Here is a 17,360-nt window from a genome sequence, read left to right as displayed (position 1 = left end):
CCTATCCTTCATGAGAAATTCTCTATAATCCAGTTAATTCATATATAACTCCCTTTTAAAATAAGTTTTACCTTTTAAGATATGTTTACTGGGGCAGAGTTTGCTTTTTATCATGGGGAATGGTCCACCCTTTGCCCTTGGAAGAAGCTGCTGCAGGTGAAGGATGGTGAGCAACATCATGGGACGGGTGCTTCTAGGACCATGAAGCTCACTTGTTCTTTTTGCAATTGGGTGCTGCATGCTATTAAAATAAACTTGTTAAGTTCAAGTATTGGAATGTGGGGTTTGGGGGGGGGTTATATTACATCTGCTATTGTTTGGCTATGTTATTGCTCTGTTATGGTATTACAAAATTGTTTTTGTACTGTTTATTTGAAGTGCATCCTTGTTTCTTTGTTGTTCTTTGTTCGGAAAAAGAGTGAGAAGCTTTCTAAGCCCCACAGGGGTGCTGCAGAAAGAATGTAGTAGATCAAGGGAGCCGTGAACTCAGAAAGACTGGAAAACCTCGGCCCTAAGGAATTGCTAGCAGCCATAACATTCAGCGTGGCTTCAGAGCCCCACCTGACTTCAACCCTTTTGGCATCCACCAAGCCCCTCCCCAAAGTCAAGGATGTTTTTGGTGATCTTCATGGCTATTTGGATCTCAGCCACAGTCTAGACTACAAGCTGAATAATACTTAAATATAAATGTGGTTGTTAATCTAGTCCAGTATCATTTTTGCATCAAACACCTTGACCTTGACATCTCAGACATTTGTTTCAAAATGTTCTGCAGGTTAAAAAGGTAGCTCTCGAGCCTGATTAACCAGATAGTCTCATTCTTCAGAATGCTACTTGGGTTCTGAGGGGACAGTGCCAAGAATCTTTTGGAGGGTCCTTGTTCTCAGTTCTTAGCCATCATTCAAAGTAGAAACAGTAGTTTAATGATTTAATGGGATGAGCAAATCTAGGCCATAATGCACCAAGCACATGAAGCCACTTCTATTAAGCAAATTTTGTGAATTAATTTTAATTCAGATCTACAGACACAAGCAGCAGCATGACACAATACAATTTTAACCAATATTTTATCAATTTGCCATCCAATTAAATTGGAGTTTTATTGCACAACAGGAGAAGAGCATGGAGTGGCTTAGCAACATTAACAGACATCATCTAAGTATCTGAATAATGGCTGGGACACATTATACATGAGGTAACCAAACCTTAAATTGGGGATTATGTTTCACAAATACTAATGTCATATGCATATCTACTCAGAAGTCAGTCTGAATGCCAGGTAAATGGGTACAGGATAGCAACCCTAAATTGTTAGTAACTCAAGATACTTCTGGTTCCTGATATTTGGAAACTTTCACTTGATTATCATTTTATAACAACAAATAACTATAGATGACTATATTTGGGGGGGCGGGACTTGTTCAGTTCTCAGTTTTCATGCAAACCTCCCTAATTTGCATTTGCAAACCAACCTGTAAACTGAAATGTAGCTATCAATTGAAATTCACACATTTCCAGTTTTTGTGATACCAAAAGACATGCACAGAAAAATGTATTTATTAATAGAAAGTACACACACACACACACACACACACACACACAAATGCTATTAATGAAATTAATGTATTAAGAAAACAGCTTGCAAAAATGTGTACATTAGGCAAAACACCCATAAAAATGCATATGAATTTTCACGCATTTTTTTTAACACTGCAAACTGATGTGGAAATCGGGTGAACTAAACTAGAAATGACAAACTGAGAGAAGCAAAAATGATAGATTCATTCGTTCATTCCTAGCAACTACAGACCATCTATTAATACATTATTTAATAACCATGTTCCTGTTAGAGCCCATAACCCTCTTGGTGATCTGTCAATTTAGTAAGTCTGCCTGTTCTGTGGAGCTCCAGTTCTTCCAACATAAATTAATGCCTACAGATATGTAATGGGTGTTCTAATATGCATTGTTATTTAGCTGATAAGGCTTCATGCTATTTCCATTCAAACATCATCTCCAATGATCGTATGAAAATTTATGCTTGTGATAAATGTGTCCTCAGTGACAGGCTGGGTAGGTATCCAACATAAGATTCCTCCTACCCAGACTTGAAGACCCAGTGCTCCCCTGCAAACAAATACTTAGATAAATCATGGTGTTCTTTAAAGCTGAAATACTTTGTAGCACTGCTGAGCAATTATTACATTCCAGGATAGCGGAAAGGGAAGGGGCTTGATAAGACATAAGATCAAAGGTTGACAATCTAATTGGGAGGGAAATAGAAACACTTGTCCTGAAACACAAACTACGGAGCTGCTCTCCTCTGTTGCAAAATGGAATCTTAAAAGAAAATTAAGCAGAAAGAGATCAACCCATTATGGTGACAGTTATCGCCCTATTTTCACCCTATTACAAAACTTGTTCCACATTCTAAAGCTACTCCATAATGTTAAAAATCAAAATGAATAATATATGCACTCTTTGCCTACTTTCATTTGTCTATTATGAAGACAGTGTATGAGGCATCATCACACATGTTTATGGATTGCCTTTTTCGTTTCATGGGGGGGGGGGAGATAGGGCAAGGTATTCGCCTTCCCCCATTGTAGATGACATACCCATCAGAAACTGTCCTCTATAGACTCTATAGGTGCAATATGCTGTTGGTGAAAGAAAAAAAATGTAATCTTGGAGGAGGGAGCTTCTCATTCTACATACTATGCCCTGCATTAAGGTATGTGCATACATTACATTCAACAAGTGTGCAACCTGTGTACATTTGTAACAAATTGTTGAGCTGTACACTTGCATAACTATTCACATGCAACAATCAACAAGGGTACAGTTCTCCCCTTTCTTCTCCTATATATTTCTGCCTGCCGACACAGTCTTTCTAATTCTCCCTTCCTCACAATAATCTGCACTTCTCTCTTAACAACCACATTGTTACTTGAAATTATGTCACTGAAATTTCATTCTAGGGATTTGGTACACGCTATAACTTTAGAGCAAATTCAAAACACATCCTCTCCTCCTGCCCAAAGAATTCTGTAGTTTGTTAAAGGTTGCTAGGAATCATAGGAGCCAACACCTAGGGGCTGAGGTCCCTTAACCCCAATAAAATATTTTAGGGCACTGCCCCATCAAAGTTGATGGGTATTGCCATTCAAATGGGGGGTTCAGGGCAGGGCTTACCTGCCTCCCCCCATATTTCATTCAAGTTGGCACACCTTGTACCTCTGTGAGGGGCAAATCACAATGCCCACAATTATTTGCTTCAAATGTGCTTTAATGAAAGGTATCATATGTATACAGTCTTAGAATGACATCATAGCAATTCAGTCAATCACTGGAGCAGATCACAACTGATATGCAACAAGTTTTTGGGCTGTTTTGAACTGTTTGTTCATAATTACAATATTAAATATTTTGATTATTTTGTCTGAAAAAAAACATATCTCTAGGGCATGACCTATATCATTATTTTGGTGTTGTCAGGTTTACAATAAACGGCATTTCTGTGCGCTGCTCCGGTTCGCCAGAAGTGGCTTAGTCATGCTGGCCACATGACCCAGAAGCTGTCTGCGGACAGATGCCAGCTCCCCCGCCTATAGAGCGAGATGAGCACCACAACCCCAGAGTCGTCCGCGACTGGACCTAATGGTCAGGGGTACCTTTACCTTTAGGTTTACAATATGCTTTGTCAAACATGGCAGACCTGCATAACTAAGCATCAAGCCTGAAGAGGCCCATATTAAAGCTATACTAAAACCACAAATAATAAAGTATTACTCTTTAAAAGGTTATACCATTAATAAATATTGAAAAAGAGTTTCCCAGCTGCCAAACTGTTCCACCTTAGATATTTCTGCATAGTAAGTGAGGTAATCAACACATGGGTTTCAGGGATCATCTCACAAACCAAAAGTCTTCCCTGAAGTTACTTATCATGTTTATACAGTGGTACCTTGGGTTACATACGCTTCAGGTTACATACACTTCAGGTTACAGACTCCGCTAACCCAGAAATAGTACCTCAGATTAAGAACTTTGCTTCAGGATGAGAACAGAAATCGCGCGGCAGCAGCAGGAGGCCCCATTAGCTAAAGTGGTGCTTCAGGTTAAGAACAGTTTCAGGTTAAGAACGGACCTCTGGAACGAATTAAGTACTTAGCCCGAGGTACCACTGTAGTTCCTTATGGTTTACACATGGAAACACATGTATAGTATTGGCTTCAAATATCCAAAAAGTGACCATCCAAACCATTCTGATAGACAAAGATGCAAGTGAATGGGAGTACAGTGGTGCCTCGCAAGACGAAATTAATTCGTTCCGCGAGTTGTGTCGTCTTGCGATTTTTTCGTCTTGCGGAGCGCGGATTCCCTGGGTATTAATGGCTTTAAGAAAAAGGAAGCAAACTCGCAAGACGTTTTCATCTTGTGAAGCAAGCCCATAGGGAAAATCGTCTTGTGGAGCAACGCAAAAAGCGAAAAACCCTTTCGTCTTGCGAGGCATTCATCTTGCAAGGTACCACTGTATTATTAAGATAAAAGTTTTATACAGATGGGGGAGGGTGGTTAACACAGCATGGTCCTAGATCATAGGGCAACACACAATCTGTTATACACAAAAAAGTGGAATAATGCACAAGGGGAGTTTCGACTATTTAGTTTTAATCAGGTTTCCTAAAATGAAGCCTTGCCAATAGGAAATGAAAGGATCTTAAATGAGACGCAGCAATAAATTCAGATAGCAATGTTTCCTGCTTTGCATTCCAAAACATCTTTGTTCTCATTAGAAGTACTAAAAGGCTACCCATACAAGGATTGTGGGAGGCTATTCTGATATCTGTATTACCTTCTTTCATGTTTTTCCATATTATCTCAATGTTCTCCTCAATGCTACCAAGGAGGTACAGTATTTATTTATTTTTTGCATCTGCTTATCTGTGGGTTGTTCTTCAAATCACTTCCTTCTCTTTACACTTTCGAGCAGCTGGGTTTATCCATCACAAAGTTCTGATTTTGCTTATTGAAGCCGATGGAGAAAAGCAACATTTAAAGTGTATTTCTGTTCAAAGAAATCTACTTTTAATACTGCAGCTGCCTAAATTCATTTGAGATGCCTTCCCAGCAGTACAATCACCACCACAAACAAGGTCATGAAGAAAATGCAGGCATTTGGGAGACAAAATCATCTAACCTTCCACCTCCATTGTGAAACCAAAAATTATACAAGTTAATATGCAAGTCTCTTATGGAAATGATGCAATAATCATGTGTCTCTACATTCATTATGAGATAATTAGTTTTAATTGCATATTAAATTCTGATTGAATTAAAAGAGTTCAGGAGTTTGGAATTTTATTTTATTTTATTTTTAGCCTTCACTTGTAATACTTCTGCTGTCCATGCTGTTTTGTAATGCAAATGAGCAACTGTTCTTAAGCAATTACAATGACTTTCAGGTGTCTCTTCATAAACTCTGCTCTTCTGTACAAATGTCACAATGACCTGCTTGACACAATTCTCTTAAATAGACCATTTCTAACTCATCAAATCTATCTACAGTTTCCATGGCTATTGTACCCAGGTAAGTGTTTATACGAAGGGACGCAGGTGGCGCTGTGGGTTAAAGCCTCAGCACCTAGGACTTGCCGATCGAAAGGTCGGCGGTTCGAATCCCTGCGGCGGGGTGCGCTCCCGCTGCTCGGTCCCAGCGCCTGCCAACCTAGCAGTTCGAAAGCACCTCCGGGTGCAAGTAGATAAATAGGGACCGCTTACCAGCGGGAAGGTAAACGGCGTTTCCGTGTGCGGCTCTGGCTCGCCAGAGCAGCGATGTCACGCTAGCCACGTGACCCGGAAGTGTCTCCGGACAACGCTGGCCCCTGGCCTCTTGAGCGAGATGGGCGCACAACCCCAGAGTCTGTCAAGACTGAACCGTACGGGCAGGCGTACCTTTACCTTTACCTTTTAAGTGTTTATAAGAAAGGTTTCACCAGTATGGTGCCCTCCAGTCGTTGCTGGACTTTTGTTGGCATCCATCTGTCTCGAGAAACAATGAAAGTGTGCGCCATCAGGAGCAAAGTCAAACCATTGGAGAGTTACAGTGCCTTCTGCGGGCATACAGAGCGATATGGAAGAGACATGTTTTATTGCAGGCATAGGCAAACTCGGCCCTCCAGATGTTTTGGGACTACAACTCCCGTCATCCCTGACCACTGGTCCTGTTAGCTAGGGATGATGGGAGTTGTAGGCCAAAAACATCTGGAGGGCCAAGTTTGCCTATGCCTGATTCATAGCAACTGGGGCAGATGAAGGCATCTTGTTTTGCTGCTATAGTTGCCCCATGGGCTTCCTTCCACAACTGCAATATGCTTGATATTTGTTCACGCTGGCAGGGTTTGAAGGGAGTTGGGAGTTCAACAATATCTGGAGGGTACCACATTGGCTACCCCCAGTATAAGATTATTTCTGGAATACCTTTCCTACAGAAAGCCATCTGACATTCATACTTTCTATTCCACTAGCTTCACTGAACCCTTACCTTACATGCTTCTGACTACATTCCTCTAATCCATATACATTAATATTTTTGTAGGCTGTTGGGGGAAATTACTCTTTTTTCAACTGTTGGTTTTGGTTATGAGATAAAAATGGCACTACTACAAAAGGTGCTATGGGAACAATCATTATCAGTATAATGTTTCCGGACAGCCACAGCTACATTGTCATACCTTTCCAGCTCTCATTGGTTATCGTGGACTGTGTTTAGTGCACATGTGGGCAAGCCAGGGATGAAATAGGGTAGGGGGCTAAATGGGCTCAGCCTACCTAATTCTTGTTGTCTTTGAGTCTCTCTCGCTTTCTGAGGATCACGTGGCAGTTTCCCAGTCATTTTGCAAGTAACAGGAGTTGCTGGTTCTGGGAACAAGAAAGGAGAACAAAGGCCAGAAGCACTTTGGCAACTTGTGTCAGGTTAACAGAAAATAAATATATAGGAAATGTTGTGCACACGCAACAGCTGTCTCAAATGTACACACCTCAGTTCAACTGTGAAGTTAATGTACCTTACATTTTCAGTTTGAATGGAAACTGTTTTGAGGGGAAACACATCAAACAGTAGTGTTTTTTAAGAAGCTACAGGATTGGATTGTGGCTATTGTTGTGTGCACATGGCTTCAGAAGCAGTGGCAGTGATGCACTGGATACAGAGTAAATGATAATATTTACACAGCCAAAGGGACATACAAAGACATTGAAACCCACTCTTAGTCACATTAACCTATGGGCAGGGCCCATGTCTTGCTTCAGTTTGCTCACCTCTGTACTTCTGAAGCAGAATATCACAGCAACTGTATCACATTCCAGGTTGGATGTAATGTTAAACCATAGTTTTGTATAAGAACAAGTCGAGTCACCCCACAAGCTTGTATAGTTCATCCTAAACCTGGTCTGCCCTTAAGGAGAAGTTTGAAAGCTTTCACTTCCATCTTAGATTAATCACTGCTTGCAGTGTTATCCAAATTTGCACAATAAGTGATTAATATTCCTCTCCCCCACACACACCTCCCTCCCACCACCACCACCCCGCAAAAAAAACCCCACATTTTAAAAGGGCATAGGATGTCAATCAAATCAACCAAAGGCCGCGTTAAAAAGAAACATTTTTGCTTGGTGCAATGGTGGTGGAAACAAGTCAACTTCAAACCATAGGTTATGAAGCTGGCTTCTGTTCACTAAGCAGAGTTCAAATTAACCACAGTTTAGGATTCAGATGGCACACTAAACCACAGTTAGTCAAATACAAGTATGAACTTCCTATCTTTTCACAAGTGTGCAGGAGAAAGGAGAGGGTGCGAGTTTTGGAGGACATATAAACAAGTAAAAAAAAATTCCTTCCAGTAGCACCTTAAAGACCAACTAAGTCAGTTCTTGGTATGAGCTTTCGTGTGCATGCACACTTCTTCAGATACCACAAGTAATTAGTGTTGCATGTCAATGCAGCCATTAAGACAAAATTAGTAGGAGTAGGTGTATTTTAAAATATTACCTGCCCTTCATCCTAAGGTCTCGGGAAGGGTTACAACAATTCAAAATATGATTTAAAAATGTATAGTCAAAATACAATACAACATAAGTAGAATAAGTGATATGCTCCATGCCTTCCCTCATTGATGGCTGCAGACTTCTCTGTTGGTTGGTTTTTTTTGGTTTGAGGCTTTTTTTGTTTTGGTTTTTTCACTGAGATTTCAAGACAATGGGAATCATTTAGATATTGATTACCTATCTTTGATGTGCCGACAATATGGCAGCTATTGCATGCCCTTCATGCTAGGTTAACTGGCTAACATGTCAGTTAATTCACCACCTCTGCAATACGTAGAAACATGCAGAGTATGGTAGGTAATATAAATTTATTCTATATATTGAGCCCCTCCCTCAGCCTGGCACAACTCCAATTACACTCTCGCATTCTGATTTTGATACTTCTAACAGCCCTTGCTAAAGGTGATTTGTTGTTACCGGGTGTGCTATGTTTTAAAAGTTAACAAGCATCTGTTCTTAGATGAATGGTTTCAACAAGATAGGCATTGAACTATTACATTCTGCAATGCACCTTGCAAATAGGGTGAATGATCATTTATTGCTTAGTTTTATCTGGCGATCGGTATCTCATAGCCTTACTCTGTTCAATAAAGTGTGGAACAAAAGGGTATTCTGGCATGAAAACTGTTTATGTTTGATGGTGGATTATAGATCAATTTCAGCTGAAGGTCCTTGGAGCTGTGATTGTCCCCTCTCACTGACAGTATACAGTCTTGAAGCAGAGTCCTCAGACCTCCAGCTAAGTGCATCAGACTCTCATCTGTCTGTACAAGCTGGTGAAGAACAAGGTGCCTAGACAATGGCAAGGGGCTTTTGATGCCATACACAAAAAAATATTAAAATACATAATATAACTTGTCTTAATATACTTTTCTGAGTCTAAAAATATGCCAGACCAAAAGAAACATATTTACATAAAAAGCAGACAAGGTCAAATAACAAAGAAAGCCCTTAATTAGTTGTAATCAACTTTAATTTGCATACCGTATATAATTCCTAAATGATTGTTAATAATAACTTTATATAATGGACTTCCAATTTTCATGAAAATGGCACATTTTGATAAGCAGACACAAAACCCTAGTACTAATAAGGTTTAATTTGCATACATTAGACTGATTATCCAAACAAAAGGATTACAGTATTACTTCCCCATACCTTTATGTCCTTATTATGCACATTTATTAACTTCACAAAAGCTAGCTGTTACTGACAAACAATAGCCATGGGTGAAAGAGAAATCTTCAACATGAATAAAAACATTTTAATGCAAAAGAGCAAAGTTTATATGGTATAAATGCTTCACTTAACTCTTTCTTAGCAAAAGGCACACATTAGGTAAACTCTATTCATTAGGTAGATTCCGCATTTTCTCATGCATAACATTCCCAGCTGGCATAATATTAAAAATCTAACATTCACTATACCAGTCTGGGCCACAGACTAGGGCACAATTATGCAGAAGGAAATGTCCCTATAGGATACCTATGCACAAAACTCTACAATGAATTACAGCATTTTAAAGGAATGCATCTAAAATTATCTATAAAAATGATTGGCTTATAGAAGTACACAGAATATGTTTGCAACAGGAAGACTGAACTCTGAACTCATCCTCTCATATGCACACAATAGTGATAAAATGTTTCAAAAGGATGCTTTTCAGAAGTATTCCTAATAGCATAGTTAAATAACTGGCACTTTTGTGTTGGGAATGTAAAAAGTAATAGGAACATTCTACCATATACAGTTGTACCTTAGTTCTCAAACTCCTTAGTACTCGTACATTTTTGCTCCCGAACGCCAAAAACCCAGAAGTGTTCCAGTTTCTGAATGTTTTTCTGAAGCCAAATGTCCAACGGGGCTTCTGCTTGAGTGCAGAAAGCTCCTGCAGCCAATTGGAAGCGGTGCCTTGGTTTCTGAACGTTTCAGAAGTTGAACGGACTTCCAGAACAGATTACGTTTGCGAACCCAGGTATGACTATAAATTGGTCCCATGCAATCATCAAGAAAAGTGGACTTCAGCAAAACAATCAACCAAAGAAGTGGAATATACACTAAGATTCTTTTTTATTCCTAATAATAGACATAATGCACAACAAATTGGCATAAAGGAAGAGCTATAATAGAAGAAGAAGAAGAGGAGTTTGGATTTGATATCCCACTTTATCACTACCTGAAGAAGTCTCAAAGCAGCTAACATTCCCTTTCTCCCCCACAACAAACACTCTGTGAGGTGAGTGGGGCTGAGAGACTTCAGAGAAGTGTGACTAGCCCAAGGTCACCCAGCAGCTACATGTGGAGGAGCGGGGAAGCGAACCCGGTTCCCCAGATTACGAGTCTACCGCTCTTAACCACTACACCACACTGGCCTAAGCCTGAGAGAAGGGAAATAAGCCTTTAAAAGCTGGACAGGCTTAGTTTAAGGTCCCCCCCCCCCCATCTGGTCCCATCCCTGGAATGCCCTGTTGGGGAACTAAAGTTGCCTTGGTTCAGCCATCTGAGCCTCTGCTGAGCCAGAATGAGCAAGTTACACTGACATATCTTGGGCTGAGCCTGGGCTGAGGACTTAGCGCCCACTCAGCCAGAGATCTCCTGCATCCTAAGCTGCCCATCCCGGTGCTTCTTGCCATAGGATTGTCCCCACAGCAAATTAATATCTTAACCACAAGGAGGATTCTTGAGATTAGATATCAGAAAACAGGAGAGACAAAACTGGAACTTGTTTATTGAAAAATGATAACCATTTGTCATTTACTGGAACAAGAAAGCTTATTCTCAGCATCTTAAAGAGCTCTAAAAAGACCAATGTTGTTATAGTGAACTCTTTGTTTTATTTAGTTATTTGATACATTTGTCAAAGCAAAGCAGCCAGCCATCTTTAACACTAAAAAAGCAAAAGTTACCCCAGAAAAGAAAAATAGAACCATGGTGTTCTCTCAGCCTGATAGCCCCTTCATGAGCATGCCCTGGGCATCTTCACTTTCACAACTCTATACAAATGTTTTTAATTTTTTATCTCAGTGAAGGGGGAAATCTTATTTTAAAAGAGTAGTGTTAGCAATAGGAGCACTTATACAGTATCAGTTCCTCACCGCATCGCAGACACCCAGCAATTAACACTGATGGCAGAAGGGAGGGAGAGAGAAATGTCGTGAACAGATCTCATATCTGAACACAAATGAAATTCACAAGGACTTGGAAAAAAGCCAATGAACTTGAAACTTAAACAGAAGGCTACTTCAGTATCGCCTCCAACTTATGTTTTGTGACACAGAGCTCTCCTGGCGTGCCGTGGTGTTAATGATGCGGGGGAAAGGGTGGGGGAAATTAGAAAATGAAGTGTTTTTCACTGATGGCTCTCCTGACAAAGGAAGTTGCACACAAACAGAATGATAGCTCTGTGCCTACAAAGTCAGTTATGAATATGTTAATTCTCAAAGGCCGGGTCTCTGTACACCCCACACCTCACGGATCTCTCTCTTTCTCTCTTAAATTTTGCAGTGCATTTAACTGAACTGGTAACAGCCACAGTCAGCATTGATTATGATCTGCAGGTAAGCAGGTACCTACGAGCCACATGGAAGCCTGTCAAGCAGCTGGTAAGCTGGACTGAGGAGCTGGGCACTCGGAGAATAGCTCAGTCCTTGCCTGTATGGTGAGTTGTTTAGTGTAAGGAACTAGGCCAAACATAAAAGCTTTACACAACCAGGTGGAGTGAAATGACACAGCAGGCACAGCACAGACCCCTAAGAGAAAGGGTTTCAGTGAACAGCTATAGCAAAGCTGCAGAAAGGTACACTGGCCCCATAAGTCACATACACTTAATTCGTTCTGGAGGTCTGTTCTTAACGTGAAACTGTTCTTAACCTGAAGCACTACTTTAGCTCATGGGTACTCCTGCTGCCGCTGCACCGCCACTGCACGATTTCTGTTCTCATCCTGAAGCAAAGTTCTTAACCCAAGGTAATATTTTTGGGTTAGCGGAGTCTGTAACCTGAAGCATATTAACCTGAAGCATATGTAACCCGAGGTACCGCTGTATATTTAAGTTTGCACCATCCTACCTTTTGCCTGTTCCAAGAGCACATGATGCAGCCACTGTGCTGAAGCCATGTAGATTCAGGCTGCCCAGTGTCTGGATAGGACCCTACTCTGGACGTCCTTGAATTCTATGATGGATGGAAGGTGTGATGCAAATGTAATAAATGAATAAATATTGTCCTCTTGTGTCATTAGATCCCTGTGATGCTGGTAGTTAGTACCAAGAATGCCTTCTGCCCGTGTACAGTAGTGGCACTGAAATGTAGCAGAAAAATCCTACAACTACTTCCTCCAACAAAGTACAACAGAGGCACTGCCAGCATCCCTACTTTGGGACAACCATAGCAGGAGCCTTGAATTTTCTATCTAGAAGCTCCATGATTATTTAGCATCCAATTCTCGGGACCCCTGCAGTCCATACTGCATGCAAATTGTCCACCCTAATATGGGAGGCATCCCTACCCAGGTCTACTCATACTACAAATGAGTATATAAGCAGTCCTTCAAGATGATTCAGCAAACTCTTTTGGAAGAACCTCTATTCGCTTGTTTCTAAAAGTTATATTAATATTATGTAGTCATTTAGAAAGAATGGGTGGGTACAACAGTTAAATTAATACAGAACACATTAGCATTTCCCACTCCCCAGTCAATTTTCTTCATTAAAAAATCAATTTGGTCTTATTCTAGAATTAATATGCAAATCAATCACAGTGTTATTGTGAACTAGTGGAATGTCTTCCCAGTGTGGAAGTCTCAAGAAAGTTGATCACTAAAGCAAACTGCTTGAAGGCAAAACAGACAGACAGACAAACTCAAAACATCTATTCCAATGGTGGCATTTTAGAAATGCACATTTTTCTTATGAGAAACAATTCATGAGTGGAATGCCATGGCATGGAAAGCTGTTGATTTACTAGGATTTTACACACCACCCAAAAATCAACATAATTTTATACATTCCCTGAGAAGATGCATTTTAGCTACTTTACGTGAGCATCTACACAGTGTACAGGACTCAACTTAAATATATGCACATTTTCTACAGGATCCATCCTCTATATAATGTGCACATTACTTGAGGCACCAGTTATATGTGTAAGTAAGTCTGATGTCAACTTAGCCTGTCCCACGTCCTGCCTTCACAACGATGTCTCTGGGCTAGTGCCATCACTGATCCAGCCAAGATAGGACCATATCCTTATGATAACAATAGAACGTCAAAAGAAGCCAGAGAAAATTTAAGTTATCAGTACTGTTTTACTGATGCTTTGGTTGTCCACTCAGTTCATCATTACACCCAGATTTATATTATCTGGAATCTCAAGACAGAAACATATGGAATTGGAATGAAAGAGGTGAGGAAACTTGTCACTGTTTTAGCATCCAGGATGAGATGTTTACAAATTTAATGACAGCCATCTTTGAACTATGGAAAGCACTGCCAAGGATAAACCTGAAAGTAAATGGTGTCACCTTCACAAGTAATAGATTATTGATATACGTGGTATGTATTAATGCTATACTTTCTTTTGTTTTAACATTTGTGTTAAACATGTGTTTAACGTGTTTTTACATGTGTTTACATGTTCTTGTAAATGGAAATGCAGGATATTAATACTTTTATAAATAAAAATAAGAGAGGTCAACTGGAAAATTAAGTGTGAGGGGATCTGTATCAGAAATAGCTTTCTCTCCTTCCATAAATATAAAAGGAAATCACTATAAAATACTATGTAATTGAACATATGAATGCTAGATACAGCCTGAAATTGAACTAATATAGGAGCTTTTCCATGGCATGAATTAGGATGTTAAATATGTTTGGGTACTATTCTGAAATTTCATTTATATATGGATTTCTTGTTGTTTATTTGTACAAAATAAATAAATGTGGCTGCAATCCTACACCCAACCTAATGGCTGCCTGTGGTGCTAATGTAAAAACAGCAATGGTGGCCAAGCAGAGGGCAGTCAGATCCAATAAACAGCAACATATCTATACTTAGGTTCCTAGTTCTGTGGCAGAAATATAGCTTCAAAATCCTGATAAATGTTAAATTTAACTGTCATCAAATAATGTTTTGATTTCTATAAGATCTTCTCAGTCTTGTCAATAAAACCCAAAGAAAGCTTGTGTGGAGGACAAGGCATTTAGAAGTTGCCTCTAGTCATAGACACAAACTGTGGAGGGAGGAACTGGCAGACACAATTTCTAATGTTCATGTGTCCATGCATATAACACCTTTGTGTCATATTGTGCAGAGTTTTCCAGCTTAGCAGTAAGCCTGCTAGGTGCTGGCATTTGTTTTGTGTTCAGTTTTGTATATCAATCTGACCCTGTTCAGTTCACTTTTCTTTAAAAGCTCAGGCCTATTTATACTGGGACAGAGTTTCGGCTGGTCTGAAATGAAACAGCTACACTCCATACCCTTAATTCCAAGCTGCAATTATGTACTCATGAATCAGAGACTTTTACTACACAGCACAAAAGCAATACAAGGGCTCAATTCAATATGCAGGCTCCAACTTTCGCTTTAGGGTGGGTTTCTCTTTGTACACAGCCCTCTCCTTTGCAAAATAAAAAATAAAAACCTGGAGCACTCACACTGAAGGGAATGCATTCATTTGACTTCAGTTCCCCATCCCTTCCCACTGTTTTTCTATATTCCTGCAGAAAAGAAGTAAATAATTTTTCACACTGCGGGGATATTCCCTTTCACATACTGTACTCTAGATCAAAAAACCTACTTCAAATTATATGGAGAACAACAACCATTTTGCCTATTTGCTTGATTACAAGGAAACATTTAGCTTTATCAAAGCCCATTTTGCTATATGTGTGACACAATCATTTTCTTCCCTTGAAGGTATGAAACCTACCACATATTTCGAGATGAGGAGAGCTTTTTTAAAAAAAAATATGTACACAACATGGAAATTATTATCCTATTAATCCTCAAACACAACAAAATCCCATAGATAGGATTGGGAGCACCACAATATTTCAAATGAGCCAGTCAGGCTTAAATGGGAATAAGCCCCATTCAACTCAGTGGTTGTTAGTAGACTCAAATGAGCTCAAATCCTCATTCATTTACTTAAATGCAAGTCCCAATTATTTCAATGGAAATTAATTCCTTCAAAGTATTTTAGGATCATAGCCTAAGTTTTATGTAGTCAAGTAAATTATTTTTCCAGTACATGCCACTAACTGCACTAGAAAGAATTAATCATTGAGATTATTTTATTTACCTTTATGCCTCCTCTATAGCTGAAGAGAGCACAGATTACACATCAGCTTTCCCCAAACTGGTGCCTTCTAGATATCTTGAACTCCCATCAGCCCAGACAGCCCAGCTTGCCTGATGAGAGTTGAAATCTAAAACACCTGGAAGGCTCGTTAATGAAAAAGCTGTTATACATTGTGTTATAGCCTGTTGGAATGCACCAGCTAGCTAAAGGTTGAACTCTTTTCAAGAAGTTTATAAAGCAACTCCCTTAGATAGCCTTGTTAATATAACAGAAATGTAGGCTCAGCCCTACAAAGGAGCTTAGAACCCCCAAAAAGCCAAACACAAAGACAAGTAAGGGTCTCAGCTGTGCACTATTTTTAATGTGTGTTTGTATTTCAGGATTTTTGGCCCTAATACCCTTTTTAAAAAAAATAAACCTACCATGGATCAAGTTTGTTGTCTGTATCTTCTATGAGACAAAATTGTGCAGTCAGTGCTGTCGTCAGTTTCAAAAATATGTATCTGAAAAAGGGGTGGGGAGGGCCTTTTGCCAACAGCAAAAAGCAACAGAAAGAAAACCCTGCTAGAGAGACCAAAGGTCCATCTAGCTCAGTATTAAGAGCTGAGGGGGCAGAGTAGGCTATATGCCTGAGCCCCTCTTCTAATTCCTGCATCCAGCACACATTCAATTGTTGAAATAGCCAAGCCAGCCTGGTAAAAGGTAAATGTAAAGGTACCCCTGCCCGTAGGGGCCAGTCTTGACAGACTCTGGGGTTGTGCGCCCATCTCACTCAAGAGGCCAGGGGCCAGCGCTGTCCGAAGACACTTCCGGGTCACGTGGCCAGCGTGACATCGCTGCTCTGGTGAGCCAGAGCCGCACACGGAAACGCCGTTTACCTTCCCGCTGGTAAGCGGTCCCTATTTATCTACTTGCACCCGGAGGTGCTTTCGAACTGCTAGGTTGGCAGGCGCTGGGACCGAGCAACGGGAGCGCACCCCGCAGCGGGGATTCGAACCACCGACCTTTCGATCGGCAAGCCCCAGGCGCTGAGGCTTTAACCCACAGTGCCACCCGCATCCCAAGCCAGCCTGGTAATGACCCACTAAAGATGGGTTGTTAAGGGAAGAGACTGCCTGGAGGCAGGCAGGCAGGTGACCAGAGTAGGAATGCCCGCTGGGATGAGCACACAGAGAAGAAACACCATGACACACCTGCATCAACACAACCAGACGCCTTCATCTTCCCCACCTGCAATAAAGCACGTCTCTCCCATATCAGCATGCGCTGTAACTCTCCAACTTTACCTGTCCCATCAAAGGTGCATTCTTCCATTGTCTCCTGAGACAGATGAATGCCAACAACAAAGAGAACAAAGGAAGTGGCTCTGTGCCAGGGGACAAATGTGTGGAGCCCTTCCTTCAGCTCTTAGACAGTTAGAAGGACAAAATCCAGAGTTTAGAGGGCTCCTTACAGCATATCTAAAAACATAATAAAAACATCAAGCATTAAAAACCTCACAATACAGGGCTGCCTTCAGATGTCTTCTAAAAGTTGTGTAATTCTTTATCTCCTTGACATCTGAAGGGAGGGCGTTCCACAAGGAGGGCACCACTAATGAGAAGATCTGGTTAAGCACCCAGAACTCCTGGAAACTGTGGGGTGTATTATTACTAGAGCAGTCAAGTACAACATTTTCCTGTTGCCTAGAATGGATACACAGGGGAATGTGGCTCCAGACAGGGAGGACTTCCTTTCATACCTGCTCTGGAGCTTCCTCCCTCTGTGTGTGACCAGGTAGATGGGCGTGACTCTAGCTAACATTCTGATTTACAAACATCTGTTTAAACATATGCAGTGTGGCTACATTCTCTGCAATGTGTGAAGCTAAGCTCAATCTTGCTGCTTTTCCTCAAATAAACAGGGTGAAATCCAACGTAGAGCTAAGGCAAACATTCCATCAGCACAAGGAT

At 40.6% G+C, this 17,360-nt stretch overlaps 1 protein-coding gene across 1 annotated transcript in view; it reads right to left on the bottom strand.

Annotated features, from left to right (window-relative positions):
- LOC310842517 (uncharacterized protein) overlaps nt 1–17,360 on the bottom strand; it is a 589,060-nt gene that overhangs the window by 539,129 nt on the left and 32,571 nt on the right. The window contains exon 3 of the mRNA XM_083734647.1: nt 6,835–6,924. Within this exon, the coding sequence (XP_083590773.1) occupies nt 6,835–6,924 (90 nt within the window). The remainder of the gene's footprint in view (nt 1–6,834; nt 6,925–17,360) is intronic.

Source organism: Podarcis gaigeae, assembly GCF_964106915.1.
Source record: "Podarcis gaigeae genome assembly, chromosome: 4".
NCBI classification, from domain to species: Eukaryota; Metazoa; Chordata; class Lepidosauria; order Squamata; family Lacertidae; genus Podarcis; species Podarcis gaigeae.
Note: the sequence above shows the minus strand (reverse complement) of the source record. Positions and strands in the feature narration are given on the sequence as shown.